The sequence below is a fragment of the Oncorhynchus clarkii genome, chromosome 16, assembly GCF_045791955.1.
Source record: "Oncorhynchus clarkii lewisi isolate Uvic-CL-2024 chromosome 16, UVic_Ocla_1.0, whole genome shotgun sequence".
NCBI classification, from domain to species: domain Eukaryota; kingdom Metazoa; phylum Chordata; class Actinopteri; order Salmoniformes; family Salmonidae; genus Oncorhynchus; species Oncorhynchus clarkii.
The window spans coordinates 67347574-67367348 of record NC_092162.1 but is presented as its reverse complement, the minus strand read 5'-3'; the positions used below and the strand labels follow the sequence as shown (position 1 = coordinate 67367348).

The window sequence follows — 19775 nt, the reverse complement described above, 5'->3', positions numbered from 1 at the left end:
TGGGATGTCCTTGTCGTCCAGGTTAGAGGAGGGTTTGGCCGGCTGGGATGTCCTTGTCGTCCAGGTTAGGGGAGGGTTTGGCCGGCTGGGATGTCCTTGTCGTCCAGGTTAGGGGAGGGTTTGGCCGGCTGGGATGTCCTTGTCGTCCAGGTTAGGGGAGGTTTGGCCGGCTGGGATGTCCTTGTCGTCCAGGTTAGGGGAGGTTTGGCCGGCTGGGATGTCCTTGTCGTCCAGGTTAGGGGAGGTTTGGCCGGCTGGGATGTCCTTGTCGTCCAGGTTAGGGGAGGGTTTGGCCGGCTGGGATGTCCTTGTCGTCCAGGTTAGGGGAGGGTTTGTCTGGCTGGGATGTCCTTGTCGTCCAGGTTAGAGGAGAGTTTGTCTGGCTGGGATGTCCTTGTCGTCCAGGTTAGGGGAGGTTTGGCCGGCTGGGATGTCCTTGTCGTCCAGGTTAGGGGAGGGTTTGGCCGGCTGGGAAGTCCTTGTCGTCCAGGTTAGGGGAGGGTTTGGCCGGCTAGGATGTCCTTGTCGTCCATCGCGCTCTAGCAACTCCTTGTGGTGGGCAGGTGCACGCTGGCTTCTGTCGACCAGCTGTACGGTGTTTCCTCAGACACATTGGTGCAGCTGGCTTCTGTCGACCAGCTGTACGGTGTTTCCTCAGACACATTGGTGCAGCTGGCTTCTGTCGATCAGCTGTACGGTGTTTCCTCAGACACATTGGTGCAGCTGGCTTCTGTCGACCAGCTGTACGGTGTTTCCTGAGACACATTGGTGCAGCTGGCTTCTGTCGACCAGCTGTACGGTGTTTCCTGAGACACATTGGTGCAGCTGGCTTCTGTCGACCAGCTGTACGGTGTTTCCTCAGACACATTGGTGCACGCTGGCTTCCGGGTTAAACTAGCAGTGGGTCAAGAAGCAGTGCGGCTTGGCGGGATTGTGTTTCAGAGGACGCATGGCTCTCGACCCCCGTCCCGTCTGGGAGTTGCGGCGATGGGACAAGACGATAACTACCAATTGAGAAGAACAATAATAGAAGCCAAAGTGTCTAGCTACTTCCTCCTCCAGGCAGGAAATGGGTGTTCTAAACTAGGGTACACATTTAGTTGACATGTCGAAGGATATATCTTCTGTGAACAAAGGGGAGGGGACACTGATATAGCAGAATGTAAAATATGAACAAAATTATTATTTATTTGTTTTTACATTAATTACGAAGGGGTTGTGTTAAATGCATTCAGTTGTACAACTGACTAGGTGTCCCCCTTCCCCTTCGTATAGAAACATTTAGATTCTAGCATTTACAGAACGATGGCTGTGTGTTGTTTATTAAAGATGATATAAAAATGCAATACAAAACACGCTTCCAAACAAGAACAACATTGTAATATTAAAAAGAAACTCACCGATCAGGGCCCAGATTCACAAAACATTAAGAACAATTTCTTCTTCTTAACTGACATTTTTTTCTTCCCTTAAACTATAGACTTATGAAGAGAGTTAAGCAAAGTTGCTATTCCTCAAAAAGGTTACTGGAAATGTTAATGCTTTTGTTTCTTAAGTTTTTGCGTGAGAAATGTTTTGTGATTCTGAGCCCAGGTCACGTTTTCCGTCTTGCCGTGCACATCAATCAACAAGTAGAGGGAATGATTGATTGAACCCCTAGATAACGTACATATTAATAACTTCAGTTTCTTGATTACTTTGTGCAAACAAATCCATTCCCAGTTAATTTTGACTCGACTTGGATCAATAAAAAAAAAAAAAACATTTTAATGGTTACAGGAAAGTGCACTTAGTGGGTCCGCCCAGCGTAATGTCCCAGCTGCATAGGGGAACAGGCTTATGATCAACGACCATGGAGATCATTGGCTTTTACAGCATTTTGACACAAAAGGTGAAAGGTCACGAGCCAATGAACCATTTCCTTGCTCTTTATGAGGACGCTCTGGACTCATGATAGTGCGCATGGCTTTAAAACAAAAAGGTGTACTCAATGCAATGCCACAAACATAATTATAAGAAAACAATACTGGACTACAAGAGTTATGTAAAAACAGACAAAAGGGATAGAAGTAGAAAAGGAACTACATCGAATAACAATATTTGAGCCATCGGAGGGAAAAAAAAGGTATATTTAGATTATGCTACGATGAAAGACGAAGGCGGTGACTGTGATAATAAGTTTTTCAGTACAGAGAGCGAGTTGACCCTATTGGCTGTTTTGGGGGGCCCAATGGGAACTCTGGAGATTGTAGGCATCCTGTAGGAGACGTGGTCACGTTCCGGCCTTCACACCTCTGGCACAGAGTGGTCCATGGCTGACCGCAGCAGACCACTGGACATTCTAAAAAGACAAACACGTTCTATTAATCCAAATGATCATAAGTGTTCTACCAACTGTACCAACCTGAGACCTTATAACGCGATTCCTTAAAACTCCTAACTGCTTACCTCTTGACCATGTGTTCGTAGATGAACTTGGGCATGATGGTGATGGTCATGGCTGTAGGAGAGGTGGTCAGGATGTCCTTGATCTGAGCATCCTGCACATCAACAAACAGTATTAACATATACTGTGTGGCCAGTTTATTAGGTACGCCACTCTGTTCACGAAACTGGATCACTTCTACAGACAGTGAGTCACGTGGCTGTGGCTTGCTATAAAAAGCAGGCAGACAAGGCATCCAGTTAGTGTTAGATTGAACGTTAGAATGGACAAAACTAGTGACATGATCGTCGGTGCCAGGCTCGCCGGATACAGTATCTCAGAAACGGCCGGCCTCCTGGGCTTTTCGCGTACGACAGTGTCTAGGGCATGGGAATTCAACTCTGACCTTACAAGGTCCGGAGCCTGCTGGTTTTCTGATAATTCATTGCACACACCTGGTGTCCCAGGTCTAAAATCAGTCCCTGTTTAGGGAAGGGAACAATGAATATACAGTGGAACTGGCTTCGAGGTTTTGCGGGGTCGAGGATTTACAGAGCATGGTGCGACAAAACAAAACAGTCAGCGGCAGTCCTGTGGGCGGAAACAGATCGATAATGAGAGAGGTCGACAGAAAATGGCAAGAAATGTGCAAGCTAACAGGCGGCCCACAAATCCCGGAACACACACACACACACACCTCGTCGATCCTCGTCACGGATTGGCTATTGCAGCATATATCCACACCGGGTTCCACTCCTATCAGCTAAAAACAAGAAGCGGCTCCAGTGAGAATGCGTTCACCAACACTGGACAATTGAGGAGTGGAAAAACACTGCCTGGTCCAACGAATCACAGTTCCTGTTGCGTCATGCTGAGTCAGGATTTGGTGTAAGCAGCGTGAGTCCATGGCCCCATCCTGCCTGGGGTCAACGGTACAGGCTGGTGGTGTACTGGTGTGGGGAATGTTTTCCTGTCACACGTCGATTGAACGCCACAGTGAATCTGAACGTTGTTGCTGACCAAACCCAATAAGAGAGTCTTTGGGATGAGATGGAATGGGCTGTTGGCAGCATGAATGTGCCACCGTCCAATCTACAGCAACTGCATGATGCCATTGCGTCAGCATGGAGCAAGATCCCTGTGGAACGTTCAAGACACCTTGAAGAATCCATGCCCTGAAGAATTCAGGCTGTTCTGGAGTCAAAGCGGGGGGGTCAGACCCGGTAATAGACTTAATAAACTGGCCACTGAGTGTACATTCAACTTTGGGACACCGATTCATCGTCAGGGAGAAGTCACCATTAACACTTGAAGTCAAAGCTCACCTTGAGGCCGATAACATTCTGTCCGTTGATCTCACAGATGTAGTGGGACGTCAGCAGGCCGTTGCGAGCGGCCGAACCATCCTTGACCAGCGAGGTGATGTTGCCCGACTTGAAGATGAACCCAACGTGGCCTGAGCTGTCTTTGTGCATGGTGACAGTACGCTGGAACGGCCTGAGGTCAGAACACAAACACAAAAGACTCATGAGGTAGTTAATACTCAAGACGACCACTTAGTAGTAGTACAGTCCAAATCCTCCATTGTTTTTCATCGTGTCCTTTGCCTTTTCTCAAAATATCATACTGACCAAACAAACAACCTCTAATAGTAAAACACCACAACATGTAGTGTTGTGATATGACCAGCAGGAGGAGCCAGAGCTGTAGTGTTTGTCAGGTTCACAGAGCAACTAAGAACATTTTTACACTCCACTTACTCAAACATTCCCTCTTAATGGCCAGACATATTGATGAACATCAACACCTCATGACATAATCCAAGGAACTACAACAAACTGATCAGACCGGACTACACTGCGGCCCTGCGTCGCCCGGGGTAAGGGAGGGTTTGGCCGGGGTAGGGGAGGGTTTGGCCGGGGTAGGGAAGGGTTTGGCCGGGGTAGTGGAGGGTTTGGCCGGGGTAGGGGAGGGTTTGGCCGGGGTAGGGGAGGGTTTGTCCGGGGTAGGGGAGGATTTGTCCGGGGTAGGGGAGGATTTGTCTGGGGTAGGGATGTCATTGTAAAATAAGAATTTGTTCTTAAACTGACTTGCCTCATTAAAAAAGGTTAAATAAATAAAATAGTATCTGCATGAAATAACGGTGGTCGTCACCTCCTTACCTGTCCCGGACAATGAGCTCGATGCGGGTCTCCGCAGCAACCTTCAGGGCTTTGTGGGCCTTGTCCAGGCTCCAGCCAGCACAGTTCTGCCCGTTGATCTGGAGGACCTGGTCCCCGAAGCGCAGGCCCCCCAGGGCGGCCGGGGAGTTGGCCTGAACCAGCTGGATAAACACGCCCTGAGGAGACGGATGGATAACTGTAATCTGTAGTCTGGTTTGAGGACAGATGGATAACCGTAATCTGTAGTCTGGTTTGAGGACAGATGGATAACCGTAATCTGTAGTCTGGTTTGAGGACAGATGGATAACCGTAATCTGTAGTCTGGTTTGAGGACAGATGGATAACCGTAATCTGTAGTCTGGTTTGAGGACAGATAGCCTAATTTACGACCAGACTACGGATTAGGGATATGATAATGACTCACATTGTCGATGGCTCTTAGCCTCAGGCCGACCTTCCTATCCTGGTCCTTACAGAGGATGATCTCACGCAGGCCGGGACGGATCTCTGCCCTCTTGATGCCCACGTCTGACCCCGTCACGGGACACACCATGCCACTGATTCCCATGCCAGAGGACACCGCCACCTGCTGTGGAGAGATGGAGGTGACATTAAGATAAGAGGGCGGAGATTGGAAAATAGATGGTAGTGGAAAGTTTCCATCAATAAGCAGTTGGAGATGGAACTTTACCATCAATAAGCAGTTGGAGATGGAACGTTTCCCATCAATAAGCAGTTGGAGATGGAACTTTACCATCAATAAGCAGTTGGAGATGGAACTTTACCATCAATAAGCAGTTGGAGATGGAATGTTTCCCATCAATAAGCAGTTGGAGATGGAACTTTACCATCAATAAGCAGTTGGAGATGGAACGTTTCCATCAATAAGCAGTTGGAGATGGAACTTTACCATCAATAAGCAGTTGGAGATGGAATGTTTCCCATCAATAAGCAGTTGGAGATGGAATGTTTCCCATCAATAAGCAGTTGGAGATGGAAAGTTTCCATCAATAAGCAGTTGGAGATGGAAAGTTTCCATCAATAAGCAGTTGGAGATGGAATGTTTCCCATCAATAAGCAGTTGGAGATGGAATGTTTCCCATCAATAAGCAGTTGGAGATGGAAAGTTTCCATCAATAAGCAGTTGGAGATGGAAAGTTTCCATCAATAAGCAGTTGGAGATGGAACGTTTCCCATCAATAAGCAGTTGGAGATGGAACGTTTCCCATCAATAAGCAGTTGGAGATGGAACGTTTCCCATCAATAAGCAGTTGGAGATGGAACGTTTCCCATCAATAAGCAGTTGGAGATGGAACGTTACCATCAATAAGCAGTTGGAGATGGAACGTTTCCCATCAATAAGCAGTTGGAGATGGAACGTTTCCCATCAATAAGCAGTTGGAGATGGAACTTTACCATCAATATGTGGGAGATTGACTGTACCATTTCCAGGTTAACCAGTAGAATTTTCACTTGCTAAACATCCCCCCAAAGATCTTATAGAAAATAGACTTGCTTTTAGTTCTCACTCCTATGTTATAAAATGGACTCGGACTGTACATTTGCCAGATTCTAGAATTATTATTTTCTAGAATTGTTATTTTTTGTGTTCTAAAGTGAGTGAGAGAAGTAAATGTCAGTGGACATGATACAAGGCAGTATGAGAGATCACCCACACACTCCCACTAGCCTACACACTAAAGAGGAGCAGAGGCCTCCCAGACACTTCCACTAGCCTACTCACTAAAGAGGAGCAGAGACCTCCCAGACACTCCCACTAGCCTACTCACTAAAGAGGAGCAGAGGCCTCCCAGACACTCCCACTAGCCTACTCACTAAAGAGGAGCAGAGGCCTCCCAGACACTCCCACTAGCCTACACACTAAAGAGGAGCAGAGGCCTCCCAGACACGCCCACTAGCCTACTCACTAAAGAGGAGCAGAGGCCTCCCAGACACGCCCACTAGCCTACTCACTAAAGAGGAGCAGAGGCCTCCCAGACACGCCCACTAGCCTACTCACTAAAGAGGATCAGAGGCCTCCCAGACACTCCCACTAGCCTACTCACTAAAGAGGAGCAGAGGCCTCCCAGACACTCCCACTAGCCTACTCACTAAAGAGGAGCAGAGGCCTCCCAGACACTCCCACTAGCCTACTCACTAAAGAGGAGCAGAGGCCTCCCAGACACTCCCACTAGCCTACTCACTAAAGAGGAGCAGAGGCCTCCCAGACACTCCCACTAGCCTACACACTAAAGAGGAGCAGAGGCCTCCCAGACACGCCCACTAGCCTACTCACTAAAGAGGAGCAGAGGCCTCCCAGACACTCCAGGCTGTTGAGGAGTCCGTCAGTGCTGCTCTGGGAACACAGTGCTATGCTACACTGTACTCTGGTTTCTTTTTTTCTTTCTTTTTCCATGGTATCCAAATTGGTAGTTACAGTCTTGTCTCATTGCTGCAACTCCCGTACGGCCTCGGGAGAGGCGAAGGTCGAGAGCCATGCGTCCTCCGAAACACAACACAACCAAGCCGCACTGCTTCTTGAGACAATGCCCGATTAACCCGGAAGCAAGCCGCACCAATGTGTCGGAGGAAACACCGTACACCTGGCGACTGTGTCAATGTGCACTGCGCCATGCCCGCCACAGGAGTCGCTAGTGCCGGATGGGATAAGAACATCCCTGCCAGCCAAACCCTCCCCTAACCCGGACGACGCTGGGCCAATTGTGCTCTGCCCCATGGGTCTCCCGGTCGCGGCTGGTTGCGACAGAGCCTGGACTTGGGACCCAGGATCTCTAGTGGCACAGCTAGCACTGTGACGCAGTGCCTTAGACCACGGCACCACTCTTGAGGCCTGTATTCCGATTTCTAAAGAGCCTGCTAGGAGTCCGTAGGACCGGGACGACACCAGTATCGCAACACGAGTTAGTATCGTGGCAAGGAAACAAAACACAAAGCGGATTTAACTTCTTTAAGAACACAACCCTAATGTTGGAAACAAACATGTTGTCATCCAGAGTCACATGTATTTATTTTCCAGGTTATAGAACACAATATTTGACATACAGCAGGTTTTTAAAAAGGACCAAAGAGTTCGGTTAGCTTTGTGTTTTCATTTTTGCAATACAGATACTGGTATCGTCCCGACACTATGAGTCCACTACTGAGAGCTCATCCAAAACCACTGTCCCTCCTGCCTCACCCTAAAACCTAGGCTACATGTCTCATTCATGTACAACTCTGACGAACCAAATCAAGCTCAAGTATCTCTCGTTGAACCCTGTGGTTTGAATGTAATCTCTCTCGTTGAACCCTGTGGTTTGAATGTAATCTCTCTCGTTGAACCCTGTGGTTTGAATGTAATCTCTCTCGTTTGAATGTATATTTACTAACTACAGTCTGAGTCGCCGTGTATACACTTCAGCATGTTTTTGTGAAGCAGAGGGAACTTCATCCAGGGCCGTGCGGTCTTCTCCAGAGACCTACAAGATGTGTTGTGTACTGGTGTTAGCTGGCCTGATGGCACTGGGGTCTGCTCTGCTGACGTCTGAGCATCACACAGAGGAAATATCACCCAGTAAAAATAAACCTTACATAATATGACATTCAGGCATCTTATCCCTCACTCAGCCAATGAGGAGGAAGTACCGCTGAAATGAGGTCACAACTGACATCCTTCATTACAGACACATAGGGACACCATCTGACATACATCAGCAACAAGAAGTAGGCCTAAATCCTCCACACGCACAACTTACATTGTCTGCCATGGGCACCGAGGCCATGTTCCTCTGCACCTCATCACTGTCGAGGCTCAGGCCCATGTACTCTCCCAGCTCCTCCAGGTTAGGGTACAGGGCTAGGAGATAACAACACACAGTTAATATAAAAATAAAAAATAAATCACATGTTATTTGTCACACGCACCTAGTACAAAGCAGGTGTTGACCTTGCAGTGAAATGCTTACTTCCAAGCCCTTAACCAACAATGCAGTTTCAAGAAGAAGAAAAGTGTTAAGAAAGTATTTACTAAAATAAACTGAAGTTTAAAAAAAAAAATCATAATTAAAAGAGCAATAACAGTAACGAGGCTTCATACAGGGGGTACCGGTACAGAGTCAACGTGCAGGGGCACCGGTTAGTCCAGGTAATATGTACATGTAGGTAGAGGTAAAGTGACTATGCATGGGTAACAAACAGAGTAGCAACAGTGTAAAAATGGGGGTGGGGGCAATGCAAATAGTCCAGGTGGCCATTTGATTAGCTGTTCAGGAGTCTTATGGTTTGGGGATAGAAGCTGTTTAGAAGCTTTTTGGACTAGTACCGCTTGCCGTGTGGTAGCAGAGAGAACAGTCTATGACTAGGGTGGCTGGGACTAGGGTCCTCTGACACCGCCTGGTATAGAGGTGCTGGACGGCGGGAAGCTTGCCCCAGAGATGTACTGGGCCGTACGAACTACCCTCTGTAGTGCCTTGCTGTCGGAGGCTGAGCAGTTGCCAAACTAGGCGGTGATGAAACCAGTCAGGATGCTCTCGATGGTGCAGCAGTATAACTTTTTGAGGATCTGAGGACCCATGACAAATCTTCTCCTGAAGGAGAATAGGCTTTGTTGTGCCCTCTTCACAATTGTCATGGTGTGTTTGGACCATGAAAGTTTGTTGGACACCAAGGAACTTGAAGCTCTCAACCTGCTCCACTACAGCCCCTTAATGATGGTGTTGGAGTCGTGCTTGGCCATGCAGTCATGGGTGAACAGGGATCTAGAATGATCAATGGAAACAGGATGCACCTGAGCTCAATTTCGAGTCTCATAGCAAAGGGTCTGAATACTTACGTAAATAAAATATTTATGTTTTTTATTTTTAATAAAAATGTTTTTGCTTTGTCATTATAGATTGAAGAAATTGTTTTTGTGGAAAAAGGGAATTGGTCTGAATACTTTCCAAATCCCAAGTCTGTCTTTTACTGTGTCTTTGATATTTCACATGGACGACTTTACTAAAGGTTAACAGTCGACGTGGACGACATTACTAAAGGTTAACAGTCGACGTGGACTACATTACTAAAGGTTAACAGTCAACATTACTAAAGGTTAACAGTCGACATTACTAAAGGTTAACAGTCGACTTGGACGACATTAAATGTTTACGGTCGACATTACTAAAGGTTTACGGTCGACATTACTAAATGTTTACGGTCGACATTACTAAAGGTTTACGGTCGACAGTAACATCTGTAAGACAAGGTGCATTATGAACATTGTTTTTTTTTTTTACAAATCAAAACAGAATATAAAAAAAAAAAAAGAAATAAGACCGACTATTACATCTGTAAATTATGTAATTATGAACTCAAAACTATTGATGTGACTGTTGAATTGTATTCATGTGAACTATTTATGATCGTAAAATGTGAAAAACAATAAATATGTTTTTAGGAATAAAGTTTGGGTGGAAAGTTAAAGGACACGTGTATACCAAGGCATGTGGGAGATTGACACGATAAGCCAGACAGTCACACAGCACCCCCACAATAAACATTAAAAGGCATAGGCTATAGGACACTATTTTTGGTTCAAACTAAGGAATACAAATGATTGACACAGAACATCCACCCACACGGTCCACAGATGCTGTATGGGAGACGAATTTGCTGTCAGTGATTAAACTAACCACCGCCTACACGCATCATTAGAGGATCTCTTCCTATTGGACAGGAAAAAAATATATAAAGACCAAGCACTGCTCAGTCTACGCATTGGTTTGGTTAACACACATACTCATTTAATAATTTAACTATTGGCCTCTCTTCTCACACACACACACACACACACACAACTACCACTCAACTAATACAGGATATGAACTGACCTTGGCCTGGTGTAATCTGCAATACCATTTCCTCTCAGAGTTGCAGTGGTATGTAAACCCCAGGGATTAAATGATGTCTCAGTGTTAGTTTTACTCTTTCATCTAACCTCACCCCTGGCCCCTACGGATCACCGGGGCTGAGCCTGACGACAACACTGGCCCTTACGGATCACCGGGGCTGAGCCTGACCTCACACCTGGCCTCTACAGATCACAGCATGGGGACATTTGCCGAGAGGAAGAATTAAGAAAATGTAAGAGAGAAGGATTTTTTTTTAAGGAGAAAATGAAAATATATGAAAGATGAATAACAGAACAGAGGTGTGTAATAACAGAACAGAGGTGTGTAATAACCGAACAGAGGAGGAGGTGTGTAATAACAGAACAGAGGTGTGTAATAACAGAACAGAGGTGTGTAATAACCGAACAGAGGAGGAGGTGTGTAATAACAGAACAGAGGTGTGTAATAACAGAACAGAGGAGGAGGAGGTGTATAATAACAGAACAGAGGTGTGTAATGACAGAAGAGGAGGTGATGATGTGTAATGACAGAAGAGGAGGAGGAGGTGATGTGTAATGACAGAACGGAGGAGGAGGTGATGTGTAATGACAGAACGGAGGAGGAGGTGATGTGTAATGACAGAACGGAGGAGGAGGTGATGTGTAATGACAGAACAGAGGAGGAGGTGATGTGTAATGACAGAACAGAGGTGTGTAATAAGAGAACAGAGGTGGTGATGTGTGAGGGAATGAAGGGAGAGCAATGAGAGGGGATGCAGAGATAAGACATGATTGGAGGAAATGAGGAAGCGGGCGGCAGTGAGAGAGCTGTGGTTGGGATGAGGTCCAGTGGTGATGTCATGCAGGGCCATTTCCTTCACCACCTTTCCTGTCTGTCCCCTTCAGGCCTGAGGAAGAAAACTCCCCTCCCAGCGCTGCTACCAGGCCAGCCGTCTCCATGTCAACCATTAGCTAGCTCCACTGGGAGAAAACCAAAGCCCAGAGCACATCCCATACTGAGAAAGAGAGAATGAGAGAGTGGAAGAGGGGGAACAAGTGAAAAAGAGCAGAAAACCACCTTTTTTTCCCCTCCCTGTGTGGGCCCTGTCCACCTCCCTTTTATATGGTAGTCCTGCCTCCCTCCCTCTATTGGAATCCCTGCTCACTGTGGTCTCCCTGCCCATTTCACCCTCACTCAATGAAAGACACAGACTGAGCGGAGACCGATCCACAGAGTAGGAGCTGAGCTAAAGAACATTCAATAAGACCCCATACTCCCAACTGCCTCTAATCCTCAGCCTGTCTTTATCTCCTCTCAACACCACACTACAGAGCCAAAAGGCCTTTCACCACGAACAACAGCCTGATTCAGAGAAGAGCCCCAAAACAGACACAAAGATGGAAAGGGAAACCAAGAGACGAAAGGGAGAGTAGAAAGAAAGTGAGAGACCAGGGGACTGTATTCATAAAGTGTCTCAGAGTATAAGTGCTGCTCTAGGATCAGTGTTTCCTTTCAGATCATAATGAATAAGATTACATGGACACGGAAGGACCTGATCCAAAGAGCAGCAATCCTACTCTGAGAAGTTTTGTAAATAGGAACACCCTGGTCTGGAGGAGGGCAAACCAACAGGGAAACTACAGAACATGGTCTGTGATACTCAACGTTTCTCTGCGTGCAGTTTGAAGGAAGTTGCACAGTAACTTAAGTGCAATGACTGGAAGACATAACAAAAATGGTATCCACGTGTTCATATGACACTGTGGAAGTCCAGAGGTGTCCCTTTAACATGGTATAGGCCTCACAGAAGCCGGTGGACTCCCCTGATGACGGCATCCCCAGCACAGCAGCCTGCGGCTGGTAGGTCCCCTCAGCGATGGCTGGGGTAGCAGTGGTATGGGCCAATTGGGTCTGAGCCTAGGAGAAAGACAGTAAAGATGTTTATTAAGTCACCACACTGAAACTAAATATATATTTTTTTTTTTTTTTCATTTTCACCTTTATTCAACCAGGTAGGCCAAGTTGAGAACAAGTTCTCATTTACAACTGTGACCTGGCCAAGATGAAGCAAAGCAGTGCGACACAAACAACAGAGTTACACATGGGATAAACAAACGTGCAGACGATAACACAATTGAAAAATCTATGTCAATTTGATGGGCTTATGTCTGTTAAATTGAATGGTCTTGAATGGTGTGCCCCAAGGCTCTGCACTTGGTCCTCTCTTATTCACTATTTATATAAATGATTTAGACAAAAATGTCCAAAATACACAACTTCATTTTTATGCTGATCTTACTGTTATTTACTGTTGTGCCTCATCTCTTACAAAAGCTTTCCAGAGCTTGCAAACTGCTTTTTATACTGTTCAACATACCTTGTGTCAATTGAAGCTTATCCTCAATACTGATAAAAATAAACTAATGGTGTTTTCTAATGCAAGAAATAGACCTCTGAGCCTTTCACCTATGACTACCTGTCAGGGCATGGAGATTGAGGTTGTAACCTCATATAAATATCTTGGAATTTTAATTGATGACGGCCTCTCTTTTAAATTGCATATTCAACAACTTACATTGAAATTGAAGCTGAAATTGGGATTTTTTTTTTTTTCTTTTAGGCCTGTTTTTCTTTTGAAGCCAGAACGAGGCTAGTGTCAGCTACATTTATGCCTTTACTAGACTATGGGGATATTTTATATATGAATTCTTCTGCTCAGTGTTTGAGATCAATTGACACTCTTTACCATGGCACTTTGAGATTTATTTTAAACTGCAAAACACTATGCACCACTGCACTTTGTATACCAGGGTTGGCTGGTCTTCTCTAGCCACTCGTAGGCTCAGTCACTGGGATACTTTTATTTACAAAGCCATTTTGGGTTTACTAACTTTTTATTTGTGCATTTTTAATTTGTATTGTTCAGAAATGTGGTGGGTCGTCTCTTCGTTCGCTGGACTTTATCCTGCTAACTGTTCCAAATGTCCGAACTGAATTTGATAAAAGGGCTTTTATGTACTCTGCACCATCGTCTTGGAACACCTTACAAAATACTTTTAAACTGGAAGAACTTGTCCCGATTGGTGTTTTTAAATCACCGATGAAGGATTTTGAGGCCGATTCCCTGACCTGTCAATGTTTTTAATTTGCTGTTTTATACCCTTGTGAATTCAATGGTTTTTACTAGATTACTTGTAGTTTTTCATGTTGTCTGTCTGTAATTTTTTTGTAATGATTTGGTGCTGCCCATCTTGGCCAGGGCGCTCTTGAAAAAGAGATTTTAATCTCAATGAGCCCTTCCTGGTTAAATAAAGGTTAAATAAAAAAATGTACAGGGTATTGTAAGGTTAGATGGGGAAGGCAATAAATAGGCCATAGTGGTGAAATAATTACAATTTAGCATTAACACTGGAGTGATAGATGTGCAGATGATGAATGTGCAAGTAGAGATACTGGGAGCAAAAAGAGCAACAACAACAAAAAATAACATGGGGATGAGGTAGTTGGGTGGGCTATTTACAGATGGGCTGTGTACAGGTGCAGTGATCTGTAAGCTGCTCTGACAGCTGATGCTTATAGTTAGTGGGGGGAGATAAGTCTCCAGCTTCAGTGATTTTTACAATTCGTTCCAGTCATTGGCAGAGAACTGGAAGTAAAGGTGGCCAAAGGAGGAGTTGGCTTTGAGGATGCCCAGTGAAATATACCTGCTGGGTAGCATGCTACGGGTGGGTGTTGCTATGGTGACCAGTGAGCTGAGATAAGGCGGGGCTTTACCTAGCAAAGACTTATAGATGACCTGGAGCCAGTGGGTTTGGCGACGAATATGTAGCGAGGGCCATCCAACGATAATACAGGTCGCAGTGGTGGGTAGTATGGGGCTTTGGTGACAAAACGGATGGCACTGTGATAGACTGCATCCAATATGCTGAGTAGAGTGTTGGAAGCTATTTTGTAAATGACATCGCCGAAGTCAAGGATCGGTAAGGACAGTCAGTTTTACAAGGGTATGTTAGGCAGCATGAGTGAAGGAGGCTTTGTTGCAAAATAGGAAGTCGATTCAAGATTTAATTTTGGATTGGAGATGCTTAATATGAGTCTGAAAGGAGAGTTAAGAGTCTAACCAGACACCTAGGTATTTGTAGTTGTCCACGTATTCTAAATCAGAACCGTCCAGAGTAGTGATGCTAGCTGGGCGGGCGGGTGCGGGCAGCAATCAGTTGAAGAGCATGCATTTGGTTTTACTAGCATTTAAGAGCAGTTGGAGGCCACGGAAGGAGAGTTGTACGGCATTGAAGCTCGTTTGGAGGTTTGTTAACACAGTGTCTAAAGAAGGGCCAGATGTTTACAGAATGGTGTCGTCTGCGTAGAGGTGAATCAGAGACTCACCAGCAGGAAGAGCGATATCATTGATATATACAGAGAAAGGAGTCGGCCTGAGAACTGAACCCTGTGGCACACCCCATAGAGACTGCTAGAGGTCCGGACAACAGGCCGTCCGATTTGACACACTGAACTCTGAGAAGTAGTTGGTGAACCAGGCAAGGCAGTCATTTGAGAAGCCAAGGCTTTTGAGTCTGCCGATAAGAATGCTGTGATTGACAGAGTCGAAAGCCTGGGCCAGGTCGATGAAGACGGCAGCACAGTACTGTCTTTTATTGATGCCGGTTATGATATCGTTTAGGACCTTAAGCATGGCTGAGGTGCACCCATGACCAGCTCGGAAACCAGATTGCATTGTGGAGAAAGTACAGTGGGATTCGAAATGTTCGGTAATCTGTTTGTTAACTTGGCTTTCGAAGACCTTAGAAAGGCAGGATAGGATAGATATAGGTCTGTAACAGTTTGGGTCTAGAGTGTCTCCCCCTTTGAAGAGGGGGATAACCGCGGCAGCTTTCCAATCTTTAGGGATCTCAGACGGTACGAAAGAGGTTGAACAGGCTAGTAATAGGTAATGGGGGTTGCAACAACTTGGGAAGAACATTTTAGAAAGAGGGGGTCCAGATTGTCTAGCCCAGCTGATTTGTAGGGTCCAGATTTTGCAGCTCTTTCAGAACTTGGGTGAAAGAGAAGTGGGGGGGGGGGGCTTGGGAAAGTTGCTGTGGGGGGTGCAGAGCTGTTGACTGGGGTAGTGGTAGCCAGGTGGAAAGCATGGCCAGCTGTAAAAAGATGCTTCTCCATAGACTTTACAGTCTCCCAGAGCTTTTTGGAATTAGTGCACAGTCCTAACTCACTGTGTGTACAACTCTTACAGTATGAGGGTACACCCCCCCCCCCCCCCCCCCCAGCCTAGACAGAGTAACGGACACTAGAACACCTGCAGCCTAGACAGAGTAACAGACACTAGAACACCTGCAGCCTAGACAGTAACAGACACTAGAACACCTGCAGCCTAGACAGTAACAGACAGTAGAACACCTGCAGCCTAGACAGAGTAACAGACACTAGAACACCTGGAGCCTAGACAGTAACAGACACTAGAACACCTGCAGCCTAGACAGAGTAACAGACACTAGAACACCTGGAGCCTAGACAGAGTAACAGACACTAGAACACCTGCAGCCTAGACAGAGTAACAGACACTAGAACACCTGGAGCCTAGACAGAGTAACAGACACTAGAACACCTGCAGCCTAGACAGAGTAACAGACACTAGATAGAACACCTGCAGCCTAGACAGTAACAGACACTAGAACACCTGCAGCCTAGACAGAGTAACAGACACTAGAACACCTGCAGCCTAGAAAGAGTAACAGATACTAGAACACCTGCAGCCTAGACAGAGTAACAGACACTAGAACACCTGGAGCCTAGACAGTAACAGACACTAGAACACCTGCAGCCTAGAGAGTAACAGACACTAGAACACCTGCAGCCTAGACAGAGTAACAGACACTAGAACACCTGGAGCCTAGACAGAGTAACAGACACTATAACACCTGCAGCCTAGACACTAGAACACCTGGAGCCTAGACAGAGTAACAGACACTAGAACACCTGCAGCCTAGACAGAGTAACAGACACTAGAACACCTGGAGCCTAGACAGAGTAACAGACACCAGAACACCTGCAGCCTAGACAGAGTAACAGACACTAGAACACCTGCAGCCTAGACAGAGTAACAGACACCAGAACACCTGCAGCCTAGACAGAGTAACAGACACTAGAACACCTGGAGCCTAGACAGAGTAACAGACACCAGAACACCTGCAGCCTAGACAGAGTAACAGACACTAGAACACCTGCAGCCTAGACAGAGTAACAGACACTAGAACACCTGGAGCCTAGACAGAGTAACAGACACCAGAACACCTGCAGCCTAGACAGAGTAACAGACACTAGAACACCTGCAGCCTAGAAACTAGAACACCTGGAGCCTAGACAGAGTAACAGACACTAGAACACCTGCAGCCTAGACAGAGTAACAGACACTAGATAGAACACCTGCAGCCTAGACAGAGTAACAGACACTAGAACACCTGCAGCCTAGACAGAGTAACAGACACTAGAACACCTGCAGCCTAGACAGTGTAACAGACACCAGAACACCTGCAGCCTAGACAGAGTAACAGACACCAGAACACCTGCAGCCTAGACAGAGTAACAGACACCAGAACACCTGCAGCCTAGACAGAGTAACAGACACCAGAACACCTGCAGCCTAGACAGAGTAACAGACACCAGAACACCTGCAGCCTAGACAGAGTAACAAGACACTAGAACACCTGCAGCCTAGACAGAGTAACAGACACCAGAACACCTGCAGCCTAGACAGAGTAACAGACACCAGAACACCTGCAGCCTAGACAGAGTAACAGACACTAGAACACCTGCAGCCTAGACAGAGTAACAGACACTAGAACACCTGCAGCCTAGAAACTAGAACACCTGCAGCCTAGACAGAGTAACAGACACTAGAACACCTGCAGCCTAGACAGAGTAACAGACACTAAAACACCTGAAGCCTAGACACTAGAACACCTGGAGCCAAGACAGAGTAACAGACACTAGAACACCTGCAGCCTAGACAGAGTAACAGACACTAGAACACCTGCAGCCTAGACACTAGAACACCTGGAGCCTAGACAGAGTAACAGACACTAGAACACCTGCAGCCTAGACACTAGAACACCTGGAGCCTAGACAGTAACAGACACTAGAACACCTGCAGCCTAGACAGAGTAACAGACACTAGAACACCAGCAGCCTAGACACTAGAACACCTGGAGCCTAGACAGAGTAACAGACACTAGAACACCTGCAGCCTAGACAGAGTAACAGACACTAGAACACCTGCAGCCTAGACAGAGTAACAGACACTAGAACACCAGCAGCCTAGACACTAGAACACCTGGAGCCTAGACAGAGTAACAGACACTAGAACACCTGCAGCCTAGACAGAGTAACAGACACTAGAACACCAGCAGCCTAGACACTAGAACACCTGGAGCCTAGACAGAGTAACAGACACTAGAACACCTGCAGCCTAGACACTAGAACACCTGGAGCCTAGACAGAGTAACAGACACTAGAACACCTGCAGCCTAGACACTAGAACACCTGGAGCCTAGACAGAGTAACAGACACTAGAACACCTGCAGCCTAGACACTAGAACACCTGCAGCCTAGACACTAGAACACCTGGAGCCTAGACAGAGTAACAGACACCAGAACACCTGGAGCCTAGACAGAGTAACAGACACCAGAACACCTGGAGCCTAGACAGAGTAACAGACACCAGAACACCTGCAGCCTAGACAGAGTAACGGACACTAGAACACCTGCAGCCTAGACAGAGTAACAGACACTAGAACACCTGGAGCCTAGACAGAGTAACAGACACTAGAACACCTGCAGCCTAGACAGAGTAACAGACACTAGAACACCTGCAGCCTAGAGAGTAACAGACACTAGAACACCTGGAGCCTAGACAGAGTAACAGACACTAGAACACCTGCAGCCTAGACAGAGTAACAGACACTAGATAGAACACCTGCAGCCTAGACAGTAACAGACACTAGAACACCTGCAGCCTAGACAGAGTAACAGACACTAGAACACCTGCAGCCTAGACAGAGTAACAGACACTAGAACACCTGCAGCCTAGAAAGAGTAACAGATACTAGAACACCTGCAGCCTAGACAGAGTAACAGACACTAGAACACCTGGAGCCTAGACAGTAACAGACACTAGAACACCTGCAGCCTAGACAGAGTAACAGACACTAGAACACCTGCAGCCTAGAGAGTAACAGACACTAGAACACCTGCAGCCTAGACACTAGAAGACCTGCAGCCTAGACAGGGTAACAGACACTAGAACACGTGGAGCCTAGAGAGAGTAACAGACACTAGAACACCTGGAGCCTAGACACTAGAACACCTGCAGCCTAGACAGAGTAACAGACACTAGAACACCTGGAGCCTAGACAGAGTAACAGACACTAGAACACCTGCAGCCTAGACACTAGAACACCTGCAGCCTAGGCACTAGAACACCTGGAGCCTAGACAGAGTAACAGACACTAGAACACCTGGAGCCTAGACAGAGTAACAGACACTAGAACACCTGCAGCCTAGACAGAGTAACAGACACTAGAACACCTGCAGCCTAGACAGAGTAACAGACACTAGATAGAACACCTGCAGCCTAGACAGAGTAACAGACACTAGAACACCTGCAGCCTAGACAGAGTAACAGACACTAGAACACCTGCAGCCTAGACACTAGAACACCTGGAGCCTAGACAGAGTAACAGACACTAGAACACCTGCAGCCTAGACAGAGTAACAGACACTAGAACACCTGCAGCCTAGACAGAGTAACAGACACTAGATAGAACACCTGCAGCCTAGACAGAGTAACAGACACTAGAACACCTGCAGCCTAGACAGAGTAACAGACACTAGAACACCTGCAGCCTAGACAGAGTAACAGACACTAGAACACCTGCAGCCTAGACAGAGTAACAAGACACTAGAACACCTGCAGCCTAGACAGAGTAACAGACACCAGTACACCTGCAGCCTAGACAGAGTAACAGACACCAGAACACCTGCAGCCTAGAGAGTAACAGACACTAGAACACCTGCAGCCTAGACACTAGAAGACCTGGAGCCTAGACAGAGTAACAGACACTAGAACACCTGGAGCCTAGACAGAGTAACAGACACTAGAACACCTGCAGCCTAGACAGAGTAACAGACACTAGAACACCTGCAGCCTAGACAGAGTAACAGACACCAGAACACCTGCAGCCTAGACAGAGTAACAGACACCAGAACACCTGCAGCCTAGACAGAGTAACAGACACCAGAACACCT

At 46.6% G+C, this 19775-nt stretch overlaps 1 protein-coding gene across 2 annotated transcripts in view; it reads right to left on the bottom strand.

Annotated features, from left to right (window-relative positions):
- Window positions 1–1153: 1153 nt before the first annotated feature.
- The window catches only part of LOC139368962 (syntenin-1-like), a 29478-nt gene continuing 10856 nt past the window's right edge, over window positions 1154–19775 (bottom strand). The window contains exons 3-9 of one of the 2 annotated variants that reach the window (XM_071108493.1): window positions 12260–12371; window positions 8343–8443; window positions 5012–5176; window positions 4588–4763; window positions 3751–3922; window positions 2449–2540; window positions 1154–2341 (exon numbers count right to left, since the gene is read on the bottom strand). In XM_071108493.1, coding sequence (XP_070964594.1) covers window positions 2287–2341; window positions 2449–2540; window positions 3751–3922; window positions 4588–4763; window positions 5012–5176; window positions 8343–8443; window positions 12260–12371 — 873 coding nt within the window. In that variant the 3' untranslated portion in view covers window positions 1154–2286. The remainder of the gene's footprint in view (window positions 2342–2448; window positions 2541–3750; window positions 3923–4587; window positions 4764–5011; window positions 5177–8342; window positions 8444–12259; window positions 12372–19775) is intronic. The other variant, XM_071108494.1, reaches the window with a different exon arrangement.